Genomic DNA, 23289 nt, shown 5'->3' on the forward strand with positions numbered 1-23289 from the left:
ATATGGATATTTTTATTTTATCATCCAAGTAAAAAAAAAATTACTTCCTTCATTTCTTTTTAGTTGACCGATTTTTTTAGTTATGTTTGTCAATACACAAATTCAACCATTAATAACTTTGATTATCAATAAGCAAAAATTATAAAAAAAAAAAGAGAAAAAAGGAAAATTTGACAAGAATAATCCCAACTTTGCTCGATCTGCCCAAAATAATCCCAACTTTTGATTATTTTTTAATAATCCGAACTTTAATCTGAATTTGCTTCTAACGGTCCCAACCAGTTACAAAACTTGTTATAATAAGTCATCTGACACATGTCAGAACATGATTGGACAAAAAAAATTTTGAAAAAAAATTAAAAATTAAATTGAAATAATTAACTAAAAAGTAAAAAAAAAAAAAAAAAAAAAAAAAAAAAAAAAAACCTCCACCAGCGTAGCCTAGCCACCGCTGCCCAACGCTTGACCCCTACCACAGCTGTCGGCGCCTAGCTGGACACTCCCCGGCCAGCGGATCCCGCCATCGAATTTCCCCCCTCCCCCGCCGACTCATTTCCTACCTCCCTCGCCGACAAAGCCCACCTCACCACTTTTCCCATCCCACAAACAACCTAAACAGCCGCTGCTTCTCCTTCCCCCAAATTCCCCCATCGTGACGCGCCACCCTCCTCCCCTTTCCCCGATTCACCGCTTAAACGCCCCTCCTTCTCCGAAACGACCTCCTCCCCTATTCGCTGTCCCCCAAAACCATAAACCGTACCCTAGCCATAACAACCTAGAAAACCCAAAACAACAAACCTAAAAACCAAATAGAAAGGGGAGAGGGATTGGGTGGGCTCTGTCGGCGGTGGAGGGAGGAACTAAGCTGGCGGGATGGGGGGAATGGGCCAGCTAGGCGGTGATTGTTTGTGGTTGTGGTCAGGCTGGACTGAGGAGCGGCAGTGGTTGGATGGGTGGTTTTTTTTTAAACAAAAACATTTTTTAAGTTAATTAAATAAATAATTAAACCAATAATATAAATAAAAATTAAAATTAACTTATTTTTGACCAATTTTGTAATGACACATATAAATTAAACTTTTTTAAAAAAAATTACCTATTTAACAGGTTACTAGTCACCTAGGACCGTTAGAAGCAAATTCATGTTAAATTCGGATTATTAAAAAATAATCAAAAGTTGGGATTATTTTGGGCGAATCGAGCAAAGTTGGGATTATTCCTGTCCATTTTTTCCTAAAAAAAATTGATATTTTGAAAATAATTACTGTGACAAATCTAACAAGACTCACATGGCTATATCTTTCATTACGTATAAACCACAAAACACGGTCAAAGATAAGTATGTGAATAGTGCTAAAGTCAAAACGTGTAAACTAAAAAAATGGAGGTAGTATTACATAACACATTTATGGTTCAGTTCTCTTTATTATTTATTTTCTTATATAATTTTTACACTTATTAATATCAACTTTGTATATGTTTAAGGTAAAACGAGAGTGTATAAACATGTAAGTCAAGTTTAGTTGTATCATATTGTCAAAAAAAAAAAAGTTAATTCTATCAATTAAACAATACGGTCATGTTCTAATGGGTGTAAATTGTGGTGGGGGTGATTATAAGGGATGTCGAAGGTCAATTAGTGGCAAATGCGGCTTGCGGTTAAGGTGGCAGAAATGTTCTTCATGTTGTGGAGATGGTGGACGATGGAATGACTCTTATTCACTTAGGGGTCGTTTGGTTCACTGAGTCAGAATGGATTTGTATGAATTTTCATACTTAGGTGGTATGGAATCTAAGTCTAAAATTGTTTGGTTTAATCATGGAATGGATTCTCATACTTGAGTGATAGTATGGATTGTGAATTCTTGAGGGGAAGTGGGTATGAGATTCCAAGGGTATGGAGTGGAGTTGAAAACCTCCAAATAAATAAAATCATATTCCAACCCATTCCAAGAAGTTCAACCAAATAGCCCCATAGGCCCTGTTCTTTTGAGCTTTTGAGCAGAGGAGAGCAGGGGTCAGCAGAGTAGAGCAGATTAAATTTCAGAGCAGAGCAAATTTCAACATTATTATTAATACTATTATTAATGTTATTATTATTAATGTTGTTGTTGTTGTTGTTGTTATTATTATTATTATTATTACTAAGTGCACATACCATTGATTTAGGTGAGTGAAAACATAAATAAATGTGTACCATATGTAACATATGTTAATAGTAGAAAGATAAAAGACAACAAATTACTTATATTCATTTCACAAAAATTTTAAAATAAAATGATTTAATGAGTAATAATGATTTTACTTATAAATATGTCTTAATCATATATTTTTAACCCTCAAAATAATAATATACAAAGTACTACTTGAAAATAACCTTTTTTTTTTTAATTCTTAAATTGTATGGAAAGATTTGAAAAATAATTCAATTCAATGAATTAACAATCAATACCCACATTAAATGTTTCTATACATTGTGATTCTAATATCAAATGTTTATAAATAGAAATTGTTATTATTATTTTTTTTTTGAAAGAATTGTTATAATTATTAGAAATTGTTAATTAATAATATTATCAAATATTAATTCTTAATAGTTTGAATTATTAAATATTAGATGAAGCCTGTGATGTACGGTTTATTTGAATTTTTAAAAATATATTTTTTCTTATGTATGTGCTAAAATTTGTTATATATTTAGATAAAATTCATAATATCAAAAGATAATATTTTATATTTAATTAATTTAAACTTAAAAATCTCATTCGACAATTTTGCTCACATGGCATTTGAATTATTTAATTTTAAAAGAAATTAATAATCTCTTATTTTATTGGCTACAATTAAAATTTATAATCCTACATGGCGCGTTAAGAAAATTAAATCATATATGGCTCTCTAAAAACTTGGGAAAAAATCTCCCCTTTATATATATATATATTAGATTATTATTGATAATTATTATCATTAATTATTATTATGATTAATAAATATTAATATTAATAATTATTATAATTATTTTTAATATTAATAATTATTTAAAATAATAAATTATTATCATCAATACAATATTAATTATTATTATTGAATAATAATTATTATTGTTATTATTAATTATTATTTGAAAATAGAGCAGAGCAGAGCAGATTTCTTTTGAGCAGAGCAGAGCAGCTCTAAAGAACGGGGCCTTAATTTATGTAATAAAAATGCTAGCATGTTGTTTAATGTAAATACTTCTGCTCATATCAAAATATCATGTAATACGGTCGCTCACCCAGTGGCAAGGTGGGATACTAATGGTAACTCTAAGCTTGTTCATTTAGGTTATTTCCCTCAAATTTGGCGGACTTGAATCTCAATTAATTACATAACATGGCTATCTTTATTTAAAAAGAAAAAAAAAACTGAAATATAGCTTCATTGTAATTTCATTTTAGTCAAAACGTTAACCGCTACTTCAAACGCTACCATCAAATAGGGTCATAGTATTTTTTTGTACTCCCTTCATATTTAATAAGTGAAACGATTCTCTTTTGCACGTATACCAATGCAAAACTTTGACGAATAATATCTTTAATTATCAATAAGTAAAAAGCTTAAAATTATAACAATTGAATATTAATAAACTATTCATGGGAATGATTCCAACAAGTACCAACAAGATTATACTTATTGTTATGAATAATTATAATGGCAAAAGCTAACGAACGTCTTAGGGGTGTTGGATAAGATAACTAAAACTAAAATTATTGAATTAAAATGAATATTAATTATACCGATCGACGCGTGATTTTGACATGCAATCTTAAAATACTACCACTTTAGAAAATATTTTAAATGCTTATCTTTCGCCATTAGCAAAATCGTTAGTCAAAGTGAACCAAATACCAAATAAATAATGCAAAAATTCAAAACGTTACTAATTTTATTTTTAGGAAAAAAAAAAAATTGAATTGAACAGAATCATTTAATTTTTTCTCACATTCCCACTAAAAAAAAAAAAAAAAAAAAGGTAAAAGCGGAAGGGCTACCCTTCCATCAGCAAGCTAAAAAGCTTTCCAGTTTCAAGTCTTCTCGCGTACAAGGTTCTTCCAATTTGAGTCCCCAAAGATAATCTGTGAAGATCGCTCAGTGATTTGAATTATTCAAATCCCCAAAATCTAGGGTTCTTTTATGTGTTAACTTGTTACCTTTGATAATGTTGCGAAGGTACGATTGAAATTTTGGTGTTTTTCTTCTCTTTTGTATTTCAATCTTAGTCTCTGGTATCAATTAGCTTTCATTTTATTAACTTAAATTCGCCCAATTTTATTTCACTATCTTCGAATTTTGTGCTGTTTTTGATGTTATTTCTTAGTGAAATTGTGTTGAAGGGTCTTGCATTTTTAAGCAATTTCTAGTTGCTGCATATGGTTTTGACTATCGATGTCGATTTTAGTTGAAGATTGTATGTTTGCAGGTCTGCTTTGGCTCTTTCCCGTCGTCGATCGCTCATTGGGAGAGCATCAAGGCAGTCTTCAACTCCTCAGGCAAGTCTATAATTTTTGCCAAGCTGTTTGCATTTGAGTTAGCAATGTTGAATATCTAGGATTAGTGCAGGTTTTACTCCCTTTGTTCTGTAATGTAGAGTATTTAAGGCTGGAAGTACAATGTACTCGTAATGAGTAGCTGTTAATTATGGATTTATTAATTCTGAAATGACAAGTTCTACTGATTGGAACAGCCGCTTTGAATCGTTGCATTCGGGTAATTCGATGGTAATAAGGGAATATAAGGGTGGGAACCAGGAATTAAGGGGTGTTAGCAATTGGAAAGGATCAAACCTTAGATTTTCTTATATGGGTTTATATAATGGAATAGAGGGAAATAGGGAATTGATAAAAGGGTATTTGTTTTGTTTAAATTGCTATTATCTTGTTATTACAAGTCATTTTGGCCATGGGCAAGCCCTGGATTGGTTGTTTGAAAGTATTGGATGTCCAATGTAGGTATATGGCATATCTGTTGTGTTCCTTTTAATGGCAAAGCTACAAGTATAAGAGAGGAGGGGTTGGGGGAGGAGAAGGGTGGATGGGTAGAGAAGTTTTTGTTTGCAATTGATGATTAGTTAAAGGATGGAAGATAATTTGTTTTCGCTTGTATAGTTTAAAATTTAAGGCTTAATTCATTTGATTTGGAGTTGATTTGTGCATTGTTTAGGGTGTAAAGGGGGTAAGGGAAGGGGGACTCATGACATTTGTGGTTGTGTTATTATATATTTGGTATAGATTTCAATTTATACATTGCTCTTACATTAATAAATGGTATACTCGTCAAAATATCATACGTAGTAAATCTGAAGGCATTATATGCCCCTTATAAAATATGATTTGTATCAATATGGGTATGCCATGGCTGTACCATGTTGGCTTGTATTGCTTTTTATGTAATGGACTTGTATTATTTGAATGTGCTTAGTCATTCCTGTTGGATAGTGAAACATAGTGACTGAACTCTTTGAATTTTCTGACTTTGAGCAGATATATTCATCTGTATACCCTAGGAGGGAATTTTCCTCTATTCCTCAGCAGAATGCATCTCCGGGTCCTAGCTCAAAAACCAAGCCAATTGGACTTTTTATTGGAAGTGTTGCCTTTGGTGTGTGCTTCTATGCAGCTTATTCCAGAGGATATATTAATGTTTTATTAGGCCAGAAGGAGCAGAATTCTGATCCATTGAAGGTTGGCAATGGGAAGTCACCAAAAGGTGATGAAGGCCTTGATTTCCAAAACAATAAAGATCCTACACCTGTACATACCAGCAAAGACTCTGAAACTCTCAATCATCATGTGAATGATGTGAATGATGAGACTGAAAGACAGTCCGCCATGGACCCTATTGGAGATTCTGGCAAATATGAAGGTGAAAATGATTCAATTGTCAAAGATTTATCAGAATTGACTAATGAAGCATTTACTCATGCCAAGGAGGAAGATTTGCCAAAACATTCTGGTGATGTAGTTGCAAAAGGAGAACAATTGTCGAAATCTTCTCTGGAGGAAACAGCAAAGGATGAATATTCAAGCTCTCAAAAACCTTTTGCAGATAGTGCAGACATGAATTCTTCAGGGGAGAAATCTCACTTTGAGAAGCATGAGACCGATGTAGACCGGCCGACGATTACTAATGTCGATGCTGTTCTCCAAGGAAACAATACGGATAAAGACGACATAACGGAGCTCAAACCACAAAATGAACCTAAGGTATGTTCTTGTTTCATAATTAGTCTTAACTCTCTTGTGCTTGAATCCATGCTTTGTAGGACTCCAGCAGTCCAGGTAGGTTGTTGATGATGTATCTTGTTACAATTAAATGTGTTGAAAATTTGTTATGTACTTATGTGTATGTCCTCATTCATCCTTATGCTGTTCTTTTTCATCATTCCTTCTCTGTTAAGATTTTATAGGACGAAAGATTTTTCTCGAAATTTAGTCACATATAAAGAAATGTATCCTGGAAATATATTCATATATATGAAGGAAAAGTCTCTGAAGTCATTCCTTTCCAGGCGGAGTCATCATCATCCCTTTTAGATACATATCATCTGGAAGACAATGTTGATGATGCAGCTTCAACCACAAGTGGGCATGCCAGTAATAATTCGTCTCCTTGGGAAGAGGTATACATAATGGATACATCTTAATTTAACTCTATTATTATTGTGTATGATTTATGTGAACATTTATGGTGTTTCAATGCTTGTTCTGTTTCTAATTACTTGGGCTCTTGTGATTCAAGTCTTCATCCAGTGCATTAGGAGATTCAGAAGATGCTTCTGTATCTAAGGACGGAAAGCTGATTTTGGATTTCCTGCAAGCCATCCATGCAGCTGAACAAAGGCAAGCTGAGCTGGATGCACGTGTCTTTGCAGAAGAAAAGAGGGCAATGAAGGTGATATCTCTCGTAAAATTTTTGTATAACAGAGCTCTTATATTTGGATTAAGATGTTAATAGTGCTGATCACTTGTTCAGTCAAGTGTTGATAATTCTACTCTATTTCTTTTGGCAAGATAAAGTTAATTCTGTTAACTATTGCTACATTTGTCCTGATTATGGTTTTCATTATTTTCATGGAAAATGTAGGACAAATATGAAAAAGAGCTGAAGGATGCAAGGGCGAGGGAACTCATGTATGCTGAAGAAGCAGCTATGTTAGAAAAGGTTATTATGATTTCTATTTTAGGCTTGTATTATATGGCTGTTGTGTTCTTATTTTGCAATTGCTTTGCACTAGACAGAGCGTGTGTTTCTATTTTATGCTCAGCTGTTACTGTTAATTAATAAATGTGTTACTGCTGTGTGCTGTAGCCTTAGGGCCTTCTGTTTAGGACCTTTATTAAAAAAAAAAGGTAAGTACAACCACTATATTTATTGATGTGTTGGTGATGAACATTGCCTGAAAAGTACTAATTAGGAATTTGTGCGTTCTGTTTGGCCTCTTTATTATGTCCACTTTGTATTACTGCTTGTAATGTTGTTTAAACAATAATTTGGATTTTTTCTTTCAGCTGTCTGTCTTACCCTTGATGTAATCATTGACTTGTAGGAGGTAAATAAAGAAAAAGCTAAAGCTGCTGCAGCCCTAAAGTCACTTCAGGAAAGGGCTGAAGAGAGGTTAAAGATGGAACTTGAAGAAAAGGTGCAATATTTAATCTTCTACTGCGTTTCATTGCAATGAAGCTATTGTCAATTTCTATATCCGGATAATTATCTTGTGCATTGCAGGAAAGAGAAGCAGAGTTAAAACAGAAAGAAATCAAGGATCTTGCCAAAGCTGAACTAGCTGCATCGGTTGCTCAAGAAAAGGCAGCGCAGATTGAGAAGATGGCTGAAGCAAATTTAAATGTATGTAAGCGGCTTTTTGCTGCTATATATATTCTGCTATATAAATTTATTGAAACATGAAGATGTTTTAAGGTTCTGATTCAATGATGCTGATAGGTGTGCACAAAAAGTATGTCAGATGCGATTTTTGATAGCTAATACAGAGCATATTTTAAGTTAGTTGCTCAGTATGCTTTTGATTTAACTAACTGTTGTGTGCACTCTTGACAGTACTTGATGTGGATCAAAACCAACATACTACGTAATAAATTTACTGATAGACAATTTAATTACTCCTGAAAATGGAAGTGGTTCTTGAGTCCTATAAATAATTTTTTGACCCAGTTCCTTCTTGCTCGGGTAAAGGGAAGATCTATTAGATTCTGTATTTTTTTTTAGTTGTAGATCTGCACCTTTAGAAGACAAAGTTATCTGGACTTCTTAAGAATGGTGTTTATTACGATATTAATGTATTGGAGACTCCAAGAAAGTCCTATTTTGGCAGTTTAAAATTGTAAAATAGGCTTCGGAAAATCTTTTGTTAAGTTGTTAGTTTGTTACTGACGTGCATGTCAATGTATTTTGTGTATGTGGTAATTTCTGTACTAATTGGGAGCACTTCTCAAATGTGTATGTTCTCCTGCTAGTATCTAATTCGTGTTGCAATTGATTATAGCTTCTTAAGACAAGAGTATTTGTAACTGGAAACCTTACTTTTGCAGATAAATGCCCTGTGCATGGCATTCTATGCAGGATCTGAAGAGGCTCGTCAAACTCATTCCATGCACAAGCTTGCTTTGGTAATGTGCTTGATTCCGCTTTTTTTTTTTTTCTCCTCCTATTGTTTCCTTCTCCTGGCAGTGGAGAAAAGAATTCAGCATATATATCGTTCACGTGCTGCTTGATGAGAAAATTATATGCTCTACTGGCCCTTGATCTATGTACTCTGTCATGTTCAGGGTGCACTTGCATTGGAAGATGCACTATCAAATGGGCTACCAGTTCAGTCAGAATTAGATGCATTGCATGTGTGTGTAGATAATGTTGATAAGGACCCATTATTGCAGTTGGCCCTATCATCTATTCCTGAAGATGTTCGCCTTCATGGCACCGATACTATTCTACAATTAAATCGGAAGGTAACTTTCACTGTGTGTTTGGTTAATACATTTGGGGGGGGGGGGGGGGGGAGGGGGGCAGAAGGAGAGGAAGAGGAGATGGAGAGGAAAGGGAGAGAGTGCTGGAAGAGTGCTTCTCTCGCATACTTTTATTTTATTTTTTTTAACGAGCTCCCATATTTTAATTTCAACATTGGAAGGATTTGGTTTATTATATGCCAGAAAGAAAATGGCTCCCTCTGTTCCTCTTCACTTTTTCATTTTTTTATTTTTTTTTATTTGTTATTGTTATTATTATTATTATTTTTTATTTTTTATTTTTTATCTGAAAACAATGTAAAATGGATATCCCTTCTCTTCCTCTCTACAATATCTTTTTTTGAACAGTAAGACTCAACTTTTGGATCTGATTGCATATCACCGAGGTCTGGGGAGAGTTTCAATGCCATGTGCTTCCCTCCCTATTTTTCTTTGGATGTTAGCATGTCCATTTCTCTTCTTACTTTATTTTTCATTTGTATATATATGCAGTTTGATGACTTGAAAGGGACATTGCGGCACTTCAGCTTAATTCCACCAGATGGTGGTGGTATTTTGGCACACTCATTGGCTCATGTAGCATCCTTTTTGAAGGTGTCAATCCTAACATTAAACATTATGCTGGCCGATACTTCCCACAAGAAGGGATGATAAAAAATAGAAAAGAAAAAATTATGAGCAGAAGCATCTTGCTATGACATTACTCTTTTTTCACTAGTGTACCTCACATCATTTTATTTTTTATCATTAATTTTCAGGTCAAGGAAGCTGATCAATCTGGGGATGGTATTGAGTCTGTTTTAAATAAATCTGAGAGCCTACTAGCCCAAGGGAAGCTCGCAGAGGCAGCTGATGTGCTTGAAGATGGTGTCAAAGGCAGCAAAGCCTCTGAAGTTGTAGGTGACTGGTTGAGAAGAGCTAGAAACAGAGCCATTGCTGACCAAGCATTGGTTCTCATTCAGTCTTATGCTGCTTCTATCAGCCTTACGTGAAGTTGTCCTCACTCCTCACCAACCCTGAAGACTCACTGAAATAGTGAGTCATTTGTAGAAGACAGAGTGTTTGATCATGATTTCTTTCATTTATGAGAAAATAACAAAATAAAACAATTATACTTTACACAGGTACTGTATAAGGCTGCAAAGAGTTTTGTGTAGACTCACTGAAATTCTCGTGTATCATGACAGTGTAACCAACATGTAATCAGTGCTGCTGGTTGCGATTCAAGAAAAGGGAAAAGAATGAAGTTTCGATTCTTATCAGTATTTTCCCTCTTTTTGGTTGTTAGTTCTGTTTATTTTGTTTAGTATGAAAGAACAATGTTTCAGGTAGTTGTATTCTTGCTGTCAACTATAGCATCATCACAGAGGCGACTGAGACTGAGTGACATGATGAGATGGGATAACTTGTATGGTGAAGTATAGCTTTCTTTGTTCTGGTGAGTGACATTGACAGGCGACTCAGTCCATGAGTATTAGTTGAATGCTTACATACTGTTTTTGACCGAAATTAACAATGCAGTATTAGTTGTGAGCTTGTGACTGCCAGTGTTGATATTTGATAAATTGCTTGCCATGCTTGGTATCTTTGGGACCTGAATGGTGTCATTGTCGCTCCGAGTTTTAGGTTTTCAGTTTTTTCTTGGAAACCAGTGGTAACTTTTCATGAATTTTTCTGGCTGTAATTTCCTATATTTAAGAGGGTTTGTACTTACCATGAAGCAAAAATGATTAGGCTGGAAATCGTTGATATTGAGAATTAACAATGTTATAATACATAGATTAATGAATTGTTTAACGTGGTTGATTATTATTAAACAAAGGTCTCAATGATTAAGCTGAAGAAGCATGATTAGCACGTGAAATAGTGCAGTTGACAACTTTAAGTTGGCTGGAACACTATTATGTCAATTGTGGTAGCGGTCTAGCGGACAAAATTGTTGGAAACCATATTGATTTTGTTTGTCATTAGTTAAACTTGAATGGTGGCAAATCAACTTCATTTGCAAGTAATTACTAGTAAGTTGTTATACTACTGTACTATTAAAAAATAATCATTTAATTAGATTTTGTTTTGCAATTGAAATGTAGCAACTCGTTCTACAATAATGACTATTGATTACCCACAAAGGAATAAAAACGACTTGTGATTGAACTTTATATTTTCAATTACAATAACGGCTCATCATTATGGGACGGAGGGGATATGAGGTATTTGTAACATTCAAGCCATCATCAAGTTTACATAATAATTAGAATATGAAAAATGTTAACATAGACATGAATACACTAGATGTCTAGTACAATAATAAACTTTTATTTTTGGAATTAAGTTAATGCTTGCATTACAGTATGGACTTCAACTAAATTATGACTAATAAGACTCCTTTACTACAATCACGTATTAAGTTTACCATCTTAGGAGTACAACATATAATAACTCACCTTTTTGCTTTATTATCCTGAGGAATATGTGAAATATGTTCATACAATAATATTCATTACAGTACTATTTATGTAAATCTCATTTAGTAAACTTTTGTAATTCACAAGACAATAAACAATCGTATCTAATCTTCTTTTTTGCGTGTCCAACTACCTTTTATAAGATTTAGACCGAAATTTTTATCCCATAATCTACTTTAAAGTGGTAAAATATTTTACAAGCCGATAAGTAATTACTCGTAAGTGATTCGATATTAAATTTAATTTAATACGAGTATAAAACAAAAACAATTGGCAAAACGATGACCAAAATTATAGGAAAAATAATTAATCATAGAAAAAATAATTAAAATTGCAGACATTCGGATGGTGTCGGTGGCGTTTCTGTAAAACTGAAAGCTCAAGCTTCTCTGTCAGTAGTCTTTTCTCCCACTCGTATGCATGTGTTTCTTCAACTACACCCCCCTTAGAACTTTTTAATTTAACTCCAATTAATTTTCTCTAATTTCAGATTCTCTCTTTCTCTCTCCTCTTTTTTCCACTTTCTCTCTCTAAAACCTCTACTAATTTGGTTTCTCTTGTTTGTTACGCAACAAAGTTTTCATTATTACTACTAGTGGATGCTTCATTTTGCTACTTCCTCATTTTCTCACTCTCTCTCCAGGTTTTTACTCTTCTGCATTCAATTCATTTCCATTCCTTGTAATTTCTTCTGATCTGCTTATTTTTACTCAATTTGTTTTTGATTTTGTTTGTTTGATTATGCATTTGATTATACTTGTATTGATTTTGATTTTGTTACTGCATTTTTGCGTAATTCAATGATTAAGTTCGATTTTAGTGATGAACTTGCATGATTTTGATGCGAAATGCGGCTCAATTTACTCGATCTACTTGCTTTTGATTCAGATTTGCATTACTTCGTTTGATTTTCTATTGAATTTTGCTTCATTTTTATTGATTTTGGTTTGATTTGTGATATTTTTGTTTAATTTGATTGGCGAAGTAGTGGAAATACCTAAAAATTAATGTGAATGAATAGGATCTGGAATTGATACTGTTTGAGTGATGATGATGATGTTACTGGAGTTTACTTACTGAATTATTTTATGTTGCTGGACTTTGCAGGATGCTTCTAGATTAAACGCAGATTCTGCATCTGGAGAGAGACAGCTGAAGCTAATATCTGCATCTCTGTAATTTATTATAAAGCCTGTCAAGCTGGCGGCCGCGACTGCTTGGAGGTTTGCTGGCAGCAATGGCAATGGCCATGCTGCCAATGATCTGGTAATGCTCCAATTTGTATTTTGGACTGAAATGCCGATGTCAGTGAAATTAAGAAGTTTGTTAGCAGATCTGTTGTGACTTCTAGTTTGTTATGTATGGGTACACTATTAAGTCCATTGTAGCACTTGTCAGTGTTGTGAACTCTCACTTTTAGCGGCTGTTTTTTGTGGCTGCATTACTGGTTTGCATAATTTGATTTCTAACAACAAGGATTATGGTTCGATTTACACTATCTATAATTTGATTGGAGCCTTTTGTTCTTGGGTAACATTAACAATTATGCTTTGATGTGCTGGCGGTTGTTATACTACATCCAGTTAGTTATTGATCTTGCCTGCATATACCTTTTATTATCGAGGCACGCTAGATTTCTGATTTACACAATTTTGTTTCTGACATATGTGATTCTGGTTCTTTAAATGGTGTTCTGGACAGAATAATTGGTCTTACGATTTGGGTACACCTGTGTAGGAGTATAATATTGTAAGAATGATATAATCATGAAATTCGGTTTCTGCTGACGTTGATAATGAAGAAATAGTTGAATGTAGTAGTAATTGTATTTTTGAAAGTTACTGCTTCAAGCTAGGACTGTTTGATATAATATCAACTCATGACAGATGCCATAGTGGGATATATGATCTTGAGGTCATAGGCATTGAAACCTATTCATTGTTTTCCTGTGTCTGTCTTTCTAAACTTCTAGAACAATTTAAGTTAGTTAATTTTGTCTAGTTATGTCATCAACTCTGTTGTTTTTCCTTACAGAGAAAGTACCCGTTTTCTTGTTTCTAACGTCTGTTGCTACTAAATCTTTTGATTTGTGCAGGAAAGAAATATGGATGGAAAAATCCAAAATTCAGAACCTTCATCCCCACGATCGGTTACAAAAATGGGATTGAGGTTAGTAGCTTCATTTTTTTTTTTTTTTTTTTTTTTTTTTTTAATTATGTTGGACTTGTTCATTTAATAGGAAGGGATCAAGGGTAAAGAACTTTCCACTTTTAAACATGCATTTTCTTAGACATATAAGATCCCGCGTCTTGCCTTATGCTCATGTTATAAACTAAATCTCACTTGGTTAGTTGGTTGAGTGAAATACCAAAACGTCGTATTATCTCATTGTGAATGTAATTTGTAAGCAAGGTTTTGTGATGAAGTGAAATAAAAAATCTTTCACTACCACGGATACAAGTATACTGTGGTGTACAAAACAATGTATATTATTCATTTAGTGTCAGATGAGATGTACAGAGAAAAAATTGGTTAAACTCCTGTTTCTAGTAGTTGAACTGACTAGAGAAGTTTAAGTAGTGTTCTTTTGTCTGAGAGCATCACTTTTCTTTTTCTGTAGTTTTGATGGTTTCCTCTCAAATGTTTAATTTGGGTTATAACTGCTGACATAAGCCCTTTGTCATCCCTTCTCCTTGGTTTATGTATCAGGAGTGTCTCTTGAACTATCAGAGAAGTGTTTAGTGATTGAAAAAAAATTGAACAAGTAAAATATTTTAAGTTCTTGCATTTGATGGCACTAATAACTGGGATTTTGATATTTTGTCCTTTAATTTCAACGTGTAGAGACCGTACAACTAGTATGGAGGATCCGGATGGGACACTAGCAAGTGTTGCCCAATGCATTGAGCAGTTGAGGCAGAATTCTTCCTCGTTTCAAGAGAAAGAGTTTTCTTTAAGGCAGTTGCTGGAACTCATTGAAACACGGGAAAATGCACTGAGTGCTGTTGGATCTCACTCACAGGCAGTCCCAGTGCTTGTTTCTCTTTTAAGGTCAGGGTCGCTAGTGGTCAAAATTCAAGCTGCTCGTGTATTAGGGTCCCTCTGCAAGGAGAATGAATTGAGGGTGAAAGTTTTGCTAGGTGGTTGCATACCTCCTCTGCTTGGGCTTCTTAGGTCCAGCTCCTCTGATGGTCAGGTTGCTGCTGCAAAGACCTTATATGCAGTCTCTCAAGGTGATGCAAGGGATCATGTTGGTTCGAAAATTTTCTCCACCGAAGGGGTTGTACCAGTGCTATGGGGACAGCTAGAGCGAGGGCTGGAAGCTGGGAAATTGGTTGAAGAATTATTGACTGGAGCTTTGAAAAATCTTTGTGGAAGCACAGAGGGATTTTGGCCAGCAACAGTGCGAGCTGGAGGAGTAGATATACTTGTGAAATTGCTGACAACTGGACAGCTTGGTACTCAAGCAAATGTGTGCTTTCTTCTTGCTTGTATGATGATGGAGGATGCATCTATCTGCTCTACTGTCTTGGCTGGCGAGGCAGTCAAACAACTCCTGAAGTTGTTAAAATCTGGTAATGAAGCAGCTGTCAGAGCAGAAGCTGCGGGTGCTCTAAAATCTCTTTCTGCTCAGAGTAAGGAGGCAAGGAAAGAGATTGCTAACAATAATGGCATACCTGCTCTTATAAATGCTACCATTGCTCCTTCAAAAGAATTTATGCAAGGAGAGCATGCCCAAGCATTGCAGGAAAATGCGATGTGTGCTCTGGCAAACATATCAGGTGGGTTGTCTTCTGTCATATCCAGCCTTGGAAAAAGCCTTGAATCTTGCACTTCACCAGCACAGGTTGCTGATACTTTAGGAGCTCTGGCTTCGGCTCTTATGATATATGATCAGGAAGCTGAATCTACAAAAGTTTCAGACCCTCAGACTGTTGAACAGACATTGATTAAGCAGTTTAAACCTAACTTAACTTTTCTCATCCAAGAGCGCACTATCGAGGCACTTGCCAGTTTGTATGGGAATTCTGTACTTTCAAGAAAACTTGCAAATGCAGATGCTAAGCGTTTGTTGGTTGGTTTGATCACAATGGCTTCAAATGAGGCTCAGGATGAGCTGGTAAAATCACTGTTGAAGATTTGTGATAATGAAGGTAGTCTCTGGCATGCACTTCAAGGGCGTGATGGTGTCCAGCTACTAATATCCCTTCTTGGATTGTCATCAGAGCAGCAACAAGAATGTGCTGTTGCATTGCTTTCCCTTCTTTCAAATGAGAATGATGAGAGCAAATGGGCTATCACTGCAGCTGGTGGAATACCGCCGCTAGTTCAGATTCTGGAGACTGGTTCTGCCAAAGCCAAAGAAGACTCTGCAACTATATTGGGAAACCTTTGTAATCATAGTGAAGATATACGAGCATGTGTTGAAAGTGCTGATGCTGTTCCTGCTCTCCTGTGGTTATTGAAGAATGGGAGCTCAAATGGGAAGGAGATTGCAGCCAAAACATTGCATCATCTAATCCACAAATCTGATACATCTACCATCAGCCAACTCACTGCACTTTTAACCAGCGATCTTCCTGAATCTAAAATTTATGTTCTGGATGCTTTGAAAAGTATGCTGTCTGTGGTACCCCTTAATGATATTCTGCGGGATGGTAGTGCTGCGAATGATGCTATTGAGACTATGGTTAAAATATTGGGTTCTGCAAAAGAAGAAACCCAGGCAAAATCTGCCTCTACTCTTGGTGAAATCTTTCATCTTAGGAAAGATTTACGTGAGAGCAGTATTGCAGTTAAGACTCTCTGGTCAGTAACAAAGCTGCTGAATTCAGAATCAAATAAGATGATAGTTGCAACCTCTTGTTGTCTTGCTGCTATATTTCTGTCAGTAAGGGAAAACCCTGAAATTGGTTCTGTTGCTAGAGATGTTTTGCCTCGGCTACTTGTTCTTGCAAGTTCTTCTGTTCTTGAAGTTGCAGAGCAGGCAACATGTGCACTTGCAAATCTCCTATTGGATGATGAACTTTCAGAAAGAGTGGTGCCTGAAGAAATTATTTTACCTGCTACAAGGGTTTTGCGTGAGGGTACACTTTCTGGCAAAACTCATGCAGCAGCTTCTGTTGCTCGTCTTCTGCATAAACGTCTGATCGATGATGCTCTATGTGACTGCGTGAATCGTGTTGGTACTGTTCTGTCTTTAGTTTCCTTCTTGGAGTTGGCCAAGGATGGCTCCCTTGCCACGTCAGAAGCATTGGATGCCCTTGCATATCTGTCGAGAGCTGGAGTTCCAGGTGGAAAAGTCCGACCAGCATGGGCAATTCTAGCAGAGTCTCCAAACCGGATCACTCCAATAGTTTCATGCATAGCTGACGCTGCTCCAGCATTACAGGATAAAGCAATTGAGATATTATCTAGGCTTTGCCGTGATCAGTTAGTTGCACTAGGGGAGATAATTTGTAGTTCATCTGGCTGTATTGAATCTATTGCTAGAAGAGTTATTAGTTCTAGGGACACAATTGTTACAGTTGGGGGTGCTGCACTCCTTTCTTGTGCAGCAAGAGTTAATCATCAGAGAGTAGTGGAGGATCTGAATGACTCAAAATTAGCTACTTATCTCATACAGGCTCTGGTGGAAGTGGTTACTACCTCTCAAAGTTCACTGGAAGATCAGGAGGATAATGAGCTGGAGGCACTGCCAGTGTGCATTTGCATTCAGTGGGTTACAGAAGAGGGAAGGGATGCCGAAGCCACTTCTGGCACGAAGGTCATGTGTGGTCCCAATATTGCTGTGTGGTTGTTGTCTATACTTGCTACTCATGATGAGAAAAGTAAACTTGCTATCATGGAAGCTGGAGGAATTGAGGCTGTCACAGAGAAAATTTCACTGTATACTCAGGTAATGCTTTTAGTCTTTTACTCAGTTTAATAGTGGGATTTTATGTGCTGGTAGATTTGATTTTCTGTTGGGCTGAATTATATCATTAAATGTTCATTTGTATGTTGATTTTTTTTCCTTTTCTTTGAGTGAGGATTTGCATAAATATTTCCTTGATGCCTTTGTTATATATGTTGCAGACTGACTATATTGAAGATAGTAGCATATGGACGTATGCTTTATTGCTGGCGATTCTGTTTCAAGATAGAGATATCATACGAGCAAATGCAACCATGAAATCCATTCCAGTACTTGCAAATTTGTTGAGGTCGGAAGAGCCAGCTCACAGATATTTTGCAGCACAAGCATTGGCCAGTCTAGTCTGTAACGGTAGCAGGGGAACTCTCTTATCTGTTGCAAACTCTGGTGTAGCTGGCGGGCTTATTGCTTTACTTGGCTGTGCTGACGAAGATATATACAATCTCTTGAAATTGTCGGAGGAGTTTTCTTTAGTTCGTTATCCTGATCAGGTGACACTAGAAAGATTGTTTAGAGTTGATGACATTAGAGTTGGAGCTATGTCTCGGAAAGCAATACCCGCCCTTGTGGATCTCCTTAAACCAATTCCTGATCGTCCAGGGGCACCATTCCTTGCTCTTGGGCTTCTCACCCAGCTTGCGGTTGACTGTCCATCAAATAAGATGGTGATGGTAGAGTCAGGAGCACTTGAGGCAGTGACCAAATATCTTTCACTTGGTCCTCAAGATGCAACTGAAGAAGCTGCTACTGATTTGTTGGGCATTCTCTTTAGTAGTGCTGAGATATGCAGGCATGAATCTGCATTTGGTTCAGTAACCCAGCTTGTAGCTGTCTTGCGTTTGGGTGGAAGGGCGGCTAGATACAGTGCAGCCAAAGCGCTGGAAAGCTTATTTTCTGCCGACCATGTAAGAAATGCAGAAACAGCTAGACAAGCTGTGCAGCCATTGGTGGAAGTTTTAAGTACTGGCTCGGAGAGAGAACAGCATGCTGCAATTGCAGCACTGATCAGGCTGTTAAGTGAAAATCCTTCTAGAGCCCTAGGAGTGGCTGATGTTGAAATGAGTGCAGTTGATGTTCTTTGCAAAATTCTGTCATCAAATTGTTCAATGGAGTTGAAGGGTGATGCTGCTGAGCTATGCTCTGTTCTCTTCACAAATACAAGAATCAGGTCTACAGTAGCTGCAGCACGTTGTGTTGAGCCATTGGTCTCTCTTCTAGTTACAGAATTCACCCCTGCCCAGCATTCAGTTGTTCATGCTTTGGATAAGCTCTTGGATGACGAGCAATTGGCTGAACTAGTTTCAGCTCATGGTGCAGTCATTCCTCTTGTTGGCCTTCTATACAGCAGGAATTACTTGCTTCACGAGGCTGTTTCAAGAGCTTTGGTGAAGTTGGGAAAAGACAGACCTTCTTGCAAGACGGAAATGGTGAAAGCAGGGGTCATCGAAAGCATACTTGACATACTCCATGAAGCACCTAATTTTCTCTCTGCCGCATTTGCCGAATTGCTACGGATATTGACAAATAATGCCACAATTGCCAAAGGCCCGTCGGCAGCTAAAGTGGTTGAGCCACTTTTCATGTTGCTGTCACGATCAGACCTTGGCCCTGATGGACAACACAGTGCTTTACAGGTTCTTGTTAATATTTTAGAACATCCGCAGTGTCGTGCCGACCACACCTTAACCACTCACCAGGCTATTGAACCTGTTATTCCATTACTAGACTCAAATGTACCGGCTGTACAACAGTTGGCTGCTGAACTTTTATCCCACTTATTGTTGGAGGAGAATTTGCAGAAGGACTCCTTGACACAACAAGTTATTGGTCCACTTGTAAAAGCTCTTGGATCTGGGATACACATTTTGCAGCAGAGAGCAATTAAGGCTCTTGTTGGTATTGCACTTATTTGGCCAAATGAAATCGCAAAGGAGGGCGGTGTTATTGAGCTATCCAAGGTGATATTGCAACTTGAGCCACCACTTCCTCATGCTCTGTGGGAATCTGCGGCCTCTGTTTTGTCTTGTATTCTGCAATTCAGCTCAGAATTTTATTTGGAAGTGCCCATTGCTGTGCTTGTAAGATTGCTTCACTCTGGTTCAGAAAGTACTGTAACTGGAGCATTGAATGCTCTTCTGGTTTTGGAAAGTGATGATTCAACTAGCGCTGAGGCCATGGCTGAAAGTGGTGCAATTGAAGCTCTGTTAGAACTTCTTAGATGCCATCAATGCGAGGACACTTCTGCAAGATTGCTTGAAGTGTTGCTGAATAATGTAAAAATCAGGGAGTCAAAAGCTGGTCGATCTGCTATCGTACCTTTGTCTCAATATCTTTTAGACCCTCAAACACAAGGTCAGCAGGCAAGGTTGTTGGCTACTCTGGCTTTGGGTGATCTATTCCAGAATGAGACTCTAGCCCGCTCTGCTGATGCCGTTTCAGCTTGTCGTGCCCTGGTTAATCTACTTGAAGATCAGCCTACTGAGGAAATGAAAGTGGTTGCCATCTGCGCCCTTCAGAATCTCGTGACATACAGCCGAGCAAATAAAAGAGCAGTTGCAGAAGCCGGTGGAGTTCAAGTTATACTTGATCTGATTGGTTCCAGTGATCCAGAAACTTCAATTCAGGCAGCTATGTTTATTAAGCTTCTCTTTTCCAACAATACAATCCAGGAGTATGCTTCCAGTGAAACTGTCCGGGCTATAACTGGTAAATTTCCTGAACTCATGGTAAAAGTTGCTAGTACTCTTGTTAAAATGTTTGAGTTACCTCAGTCTTTGAACAGAGAAAAATCTTGGGTAATCTAGTCACCTTGTTGTCTGCACATTGTCAAGTGCTTGCTGCAGTCCCCTTTTGATTGCTCTCCACTACATTGTGTCATTATGCTTGATCCTTCTTTGCTTTGAACATGTCCACCTTGAAATCTTCAAAATTAAATTTAGAATATATTCAGTGGTCCCAAACTTTGGTGATGCAATGAGTGGAGGGAAAAAAGGAGTGACGTCAACTTTTCCCTTGGCAATTTCTATTATCAGCATTAGATGGTTATCCATTTATAAAGTTCTGTTTTTGACTAGTTTTGATCTTGCAGCTGCTGTTGAAAAGGATTTATGGGCCTCTGGAAATGTAAATGACGAGTATTTGAAAGCCCTGAATGCACTTTTTGGCAACTTCCCACGTCTAAGAGCCACTGAACCTGCTACCCTTAGTATACCACACCTAGTGACCTCACTCAAAACAGGCTCAGAGGCAACTCAAGAAGCTGCTTTAGATGCTCTAGTTCTTTTAAGACAAGCGTGGTCAGCATGCCCTGCAGAAGTATCTCGTGCTCAATCTATAGCTGCTGCAGATGCAATTCCTTTGCTGCAGTATTTGATCCAATCTGGCCCTCCTCGTTTCCAAGAGAAGGCTGAATTTCTGCTGCAGTGTTTGCCTGGAACTCTTACTGTAATAATCAAGCGTGGAAACAATATGAGGCAATCAGTGGGAAACCCTAGTGTATTTTGCAAGCTTACATTAGGGAATACTCCACCCAGACAGACAAAGGTAAGATTCAACTTAGTTATTTGCTAAACCTTTTCTTCTTTTCTATATTTAATCAATAGTTTTGATTATAGACATTAACCAGCTTGCTATTTAATACTCCATACATCCATTTGAGACTGGTTACCCTCGACATTGGTCAAAAAATCATCACATAACTTGCATTGGTACTTTTAGTTTGTGCATTTTTTCAACATATCATTGTCATTTTATGGGATGTACGGGAGTAGCTTGTTTCATCGCATTCAATCCGACCTAGTGTTTTTTCCTTCTGCTATCAGCTAAACCCTGCTTGTTTTGACAGGTTGTGTCAACTGGTCCTGCCCCAGAATGGGATGAGAGCTTTGTATGGTCGTTTGAGAGTCCTCCAAAGGGCCAGAAACTACACATTTCTTGCAAAAACAAGAGTAAAGTGGGAAAGGTAAATGAGCATTTTAGAGGACATTGAATAACATCATTTGAACCATGATTGTATTATTTCTTACCTCAATATTTCTTTGCTTTTGCAGAGTTCATTTGGTAAGGTGACAATCCAGATTGATCGAGTAGTTATGCTGGGAGCAGTAGCTGGGGAGTATACACTACTACCTGAAAGCAAGAGCGGTCCCTCAAGAAATTTGGAAATTGAATTCCAATGGTCTAACAAATAGCAGGATCCTCCAATTACCCCTCATTAAATATTTTTTTTGCTCGAGCTACAAAGATAATGATATTACACCTGCGTAAGGGCTGGTAATATAATACTTACCTATATTGCGAGACTAGCTCTCTGTGAGATATCTTCTTCCTACTATTATTCTTTTGTCGATCAACTTTTTGCCCTTAAATAGTGTTGGTCGTGGTCGTGTACATAGTATTGTCGAGATTGTATTTGTAGTATACCTGTGTTTTGTTTGTAGTATACATGTTTCTTGACATTACAATCATTGATTCGTGCATTCTTTTGTAAACTGAGTTGAAAGACACTGTTAATAATGTAACAGTTTTTGTTTAGTGGATTACTTTTCTATGTTAGTCACGCCACATGATTTTCGAGGCAGACAGACAAAGGATGACCACAAAAATTGCCTAGGATAGCAAGAGTCATCATACGTTCATTCTGTATGCTGTACCATGGAATTGAAAAAGTTTTTTTTTTTTTATTTTTTATTTTTATTTTTCTCTCTCGAAGCTCCACTAAATCCTGGTTCCACGAAAATTCTAATCCGAGACAATACAATGATACAGATACCAATTTAAAAGCAGTAACACTTTAATCCAACTAAAAGTAAACATGAATTTTGTAAGATCTTTACTTAGGTGGTCTTGAATGAATACGAACATGCTTGACCTCAAAGATACAACTATACGAGTTAGAAAGCGATGTTACTATTCCATCATCTCAATTTCAGACATAAAAAATTGTTGGTCATGTTTGGTAAACAACTTATTGGGGATAAATTAGTTGATTTGACCAAGTTTAGCTGATTGACTAGTCAAATAAGTTAATTCTGGTGTTTGGTGGTAAGCTTATTGAAAAAGCTTATTTGCCTTAATAAGCTAATTTACAAAACGTTGGTGATAGCAGCGTTTTTGAAAAGATGATTTGGTTGGTTGTGTTTAATGGCAAACTTACCCTCTTATTTATACTAAGCACCCAAACAAATCATTTCACTTTAATTTCCTTCACTTCCCACTACTACTGCACTCCATACTCCATAGTGGATCTCAAGCTAAGCTTTCTCAATTATCTTTGCCTTAATTTTCTTTATTTTCTTTTTTTAGTTTTTTTTTTTTTATAATTGTACATGTGTTATTTTTTTTTTTAAAAAAAAAAATATTATTTGCTTACAAATAAATCCAAATATTAGCAATCCTTATTTCCTCTAAATAATTTCCATCTTAACTAAAATTTTCCAAATCATTATTACCCATTAATCTGATTTTTAAAAATATTCTTCATGCTTTCTTTTTTGTTTTTTTTGTTTTTAATAAAATTAATTATTTGATTTTAATTTTTTTTTTGGTTAGATAAATCAGGTATTGAAGGCTCATTCACAAATATAGCTCCGACAGTCGCTTTATAAATTGGACTACAATATTTGTTCATATAAAAAATGATCTTACAACTTCATTAATAAAATTATACGTCCAATTATATATATACATTGCATGTAAATTTGTTTAATATTTATCTTTTATGCAATAACTAATCCTTCAAAATTAAATATGCCAATATCTTTATTGGTCATTTTACATACTCAAACAGCTTTAAAAAAATAAGCTACTTAACAAACACTTTTCTACAATCAGCTAATGCAATAAGTTAGTCAAATCAATTAATAAAATCAGCTAACTCAATCAGTTT

At 36.2% G+C, this 23289-nt stretch overlaps 2 protein-coding genes across 2 annotated transcripts; both read left to right on the forward strand.

Annotated features, from left to right (window-relative positions):
* Window positions 1-3999: 3999 nt before the first annotated feature.
* On the forward strand, window positions 4000-10279 carry LOC145563178 (MICOS complex subunit MIC60, mitochondrial-like). The gene is made up of 12 exons (XM_081623612.1): window positions 4000-4209; window positions 4460-4529; window positions 5520-6242; window positions 6548-6658; window positions 6778-6930; window positions 7123-7200; window positions 7586-7678; window positions 7765-7884; window positions 8586-8663; window positions 8823-9002; window positions 9513-9614; window positions 9779-10279. The coding sequence occupies exons 1-12, from the start codon at window positions 4199-4201 to the stop codon at window positions 10010-10012; spliced, it is 1953 nt and encodes a 650-aa protein (XP_081479738.1). The 5' UTR covers window positions 4000-4198; the 3' UTR covers window positions 10013-10279.
* Window positions 10280-11779: 1500 nt separating this feature from the next.
* Window positions 11780-21935, forward strand: LOC145561973 (protein CELLULOSE SYNTHASE INTERACTIVE 1-like). The gene is made up of 8 exons (XM_081622116.1): window positions 11780-12128; window positions 12593-12751; window positions 13581-13654; window positions 14330-17384; window positions 17564-20108; window positions 20491-20945; window positions 21247-21363; window positions 21452-21935. Exons 3-8 carry the CDS (start codon window positions 13590-13592, stop codon window positions 21590-21592), a joined length of 6378 nt encoding a protein of 2125 aa, XP_081478242.1. The 5' UTR covers window positions 11780-12128; window positions 12593-12751; window positions 13581-13589; the 3' UTR covers window positions 21593-21935.
* The last annotated feature ends 1354 nt before the right edge of the window (window positions 21936-23289 follow it).

This window comes from Chenopodium album, chromosome 10 (genome assembly GCF_948465745.1).
Source record: "Chenopodium album chromosome 10, dcCheAlbu1.1, whole genome shotgun sequence".
Lineage (NCBI taxonomy): Eukaryota > Viridiplantae > Streptophyta > Magnoliopsida > Caryophyllales > Amaranthaceae > Chenopodium > Chenopodium album.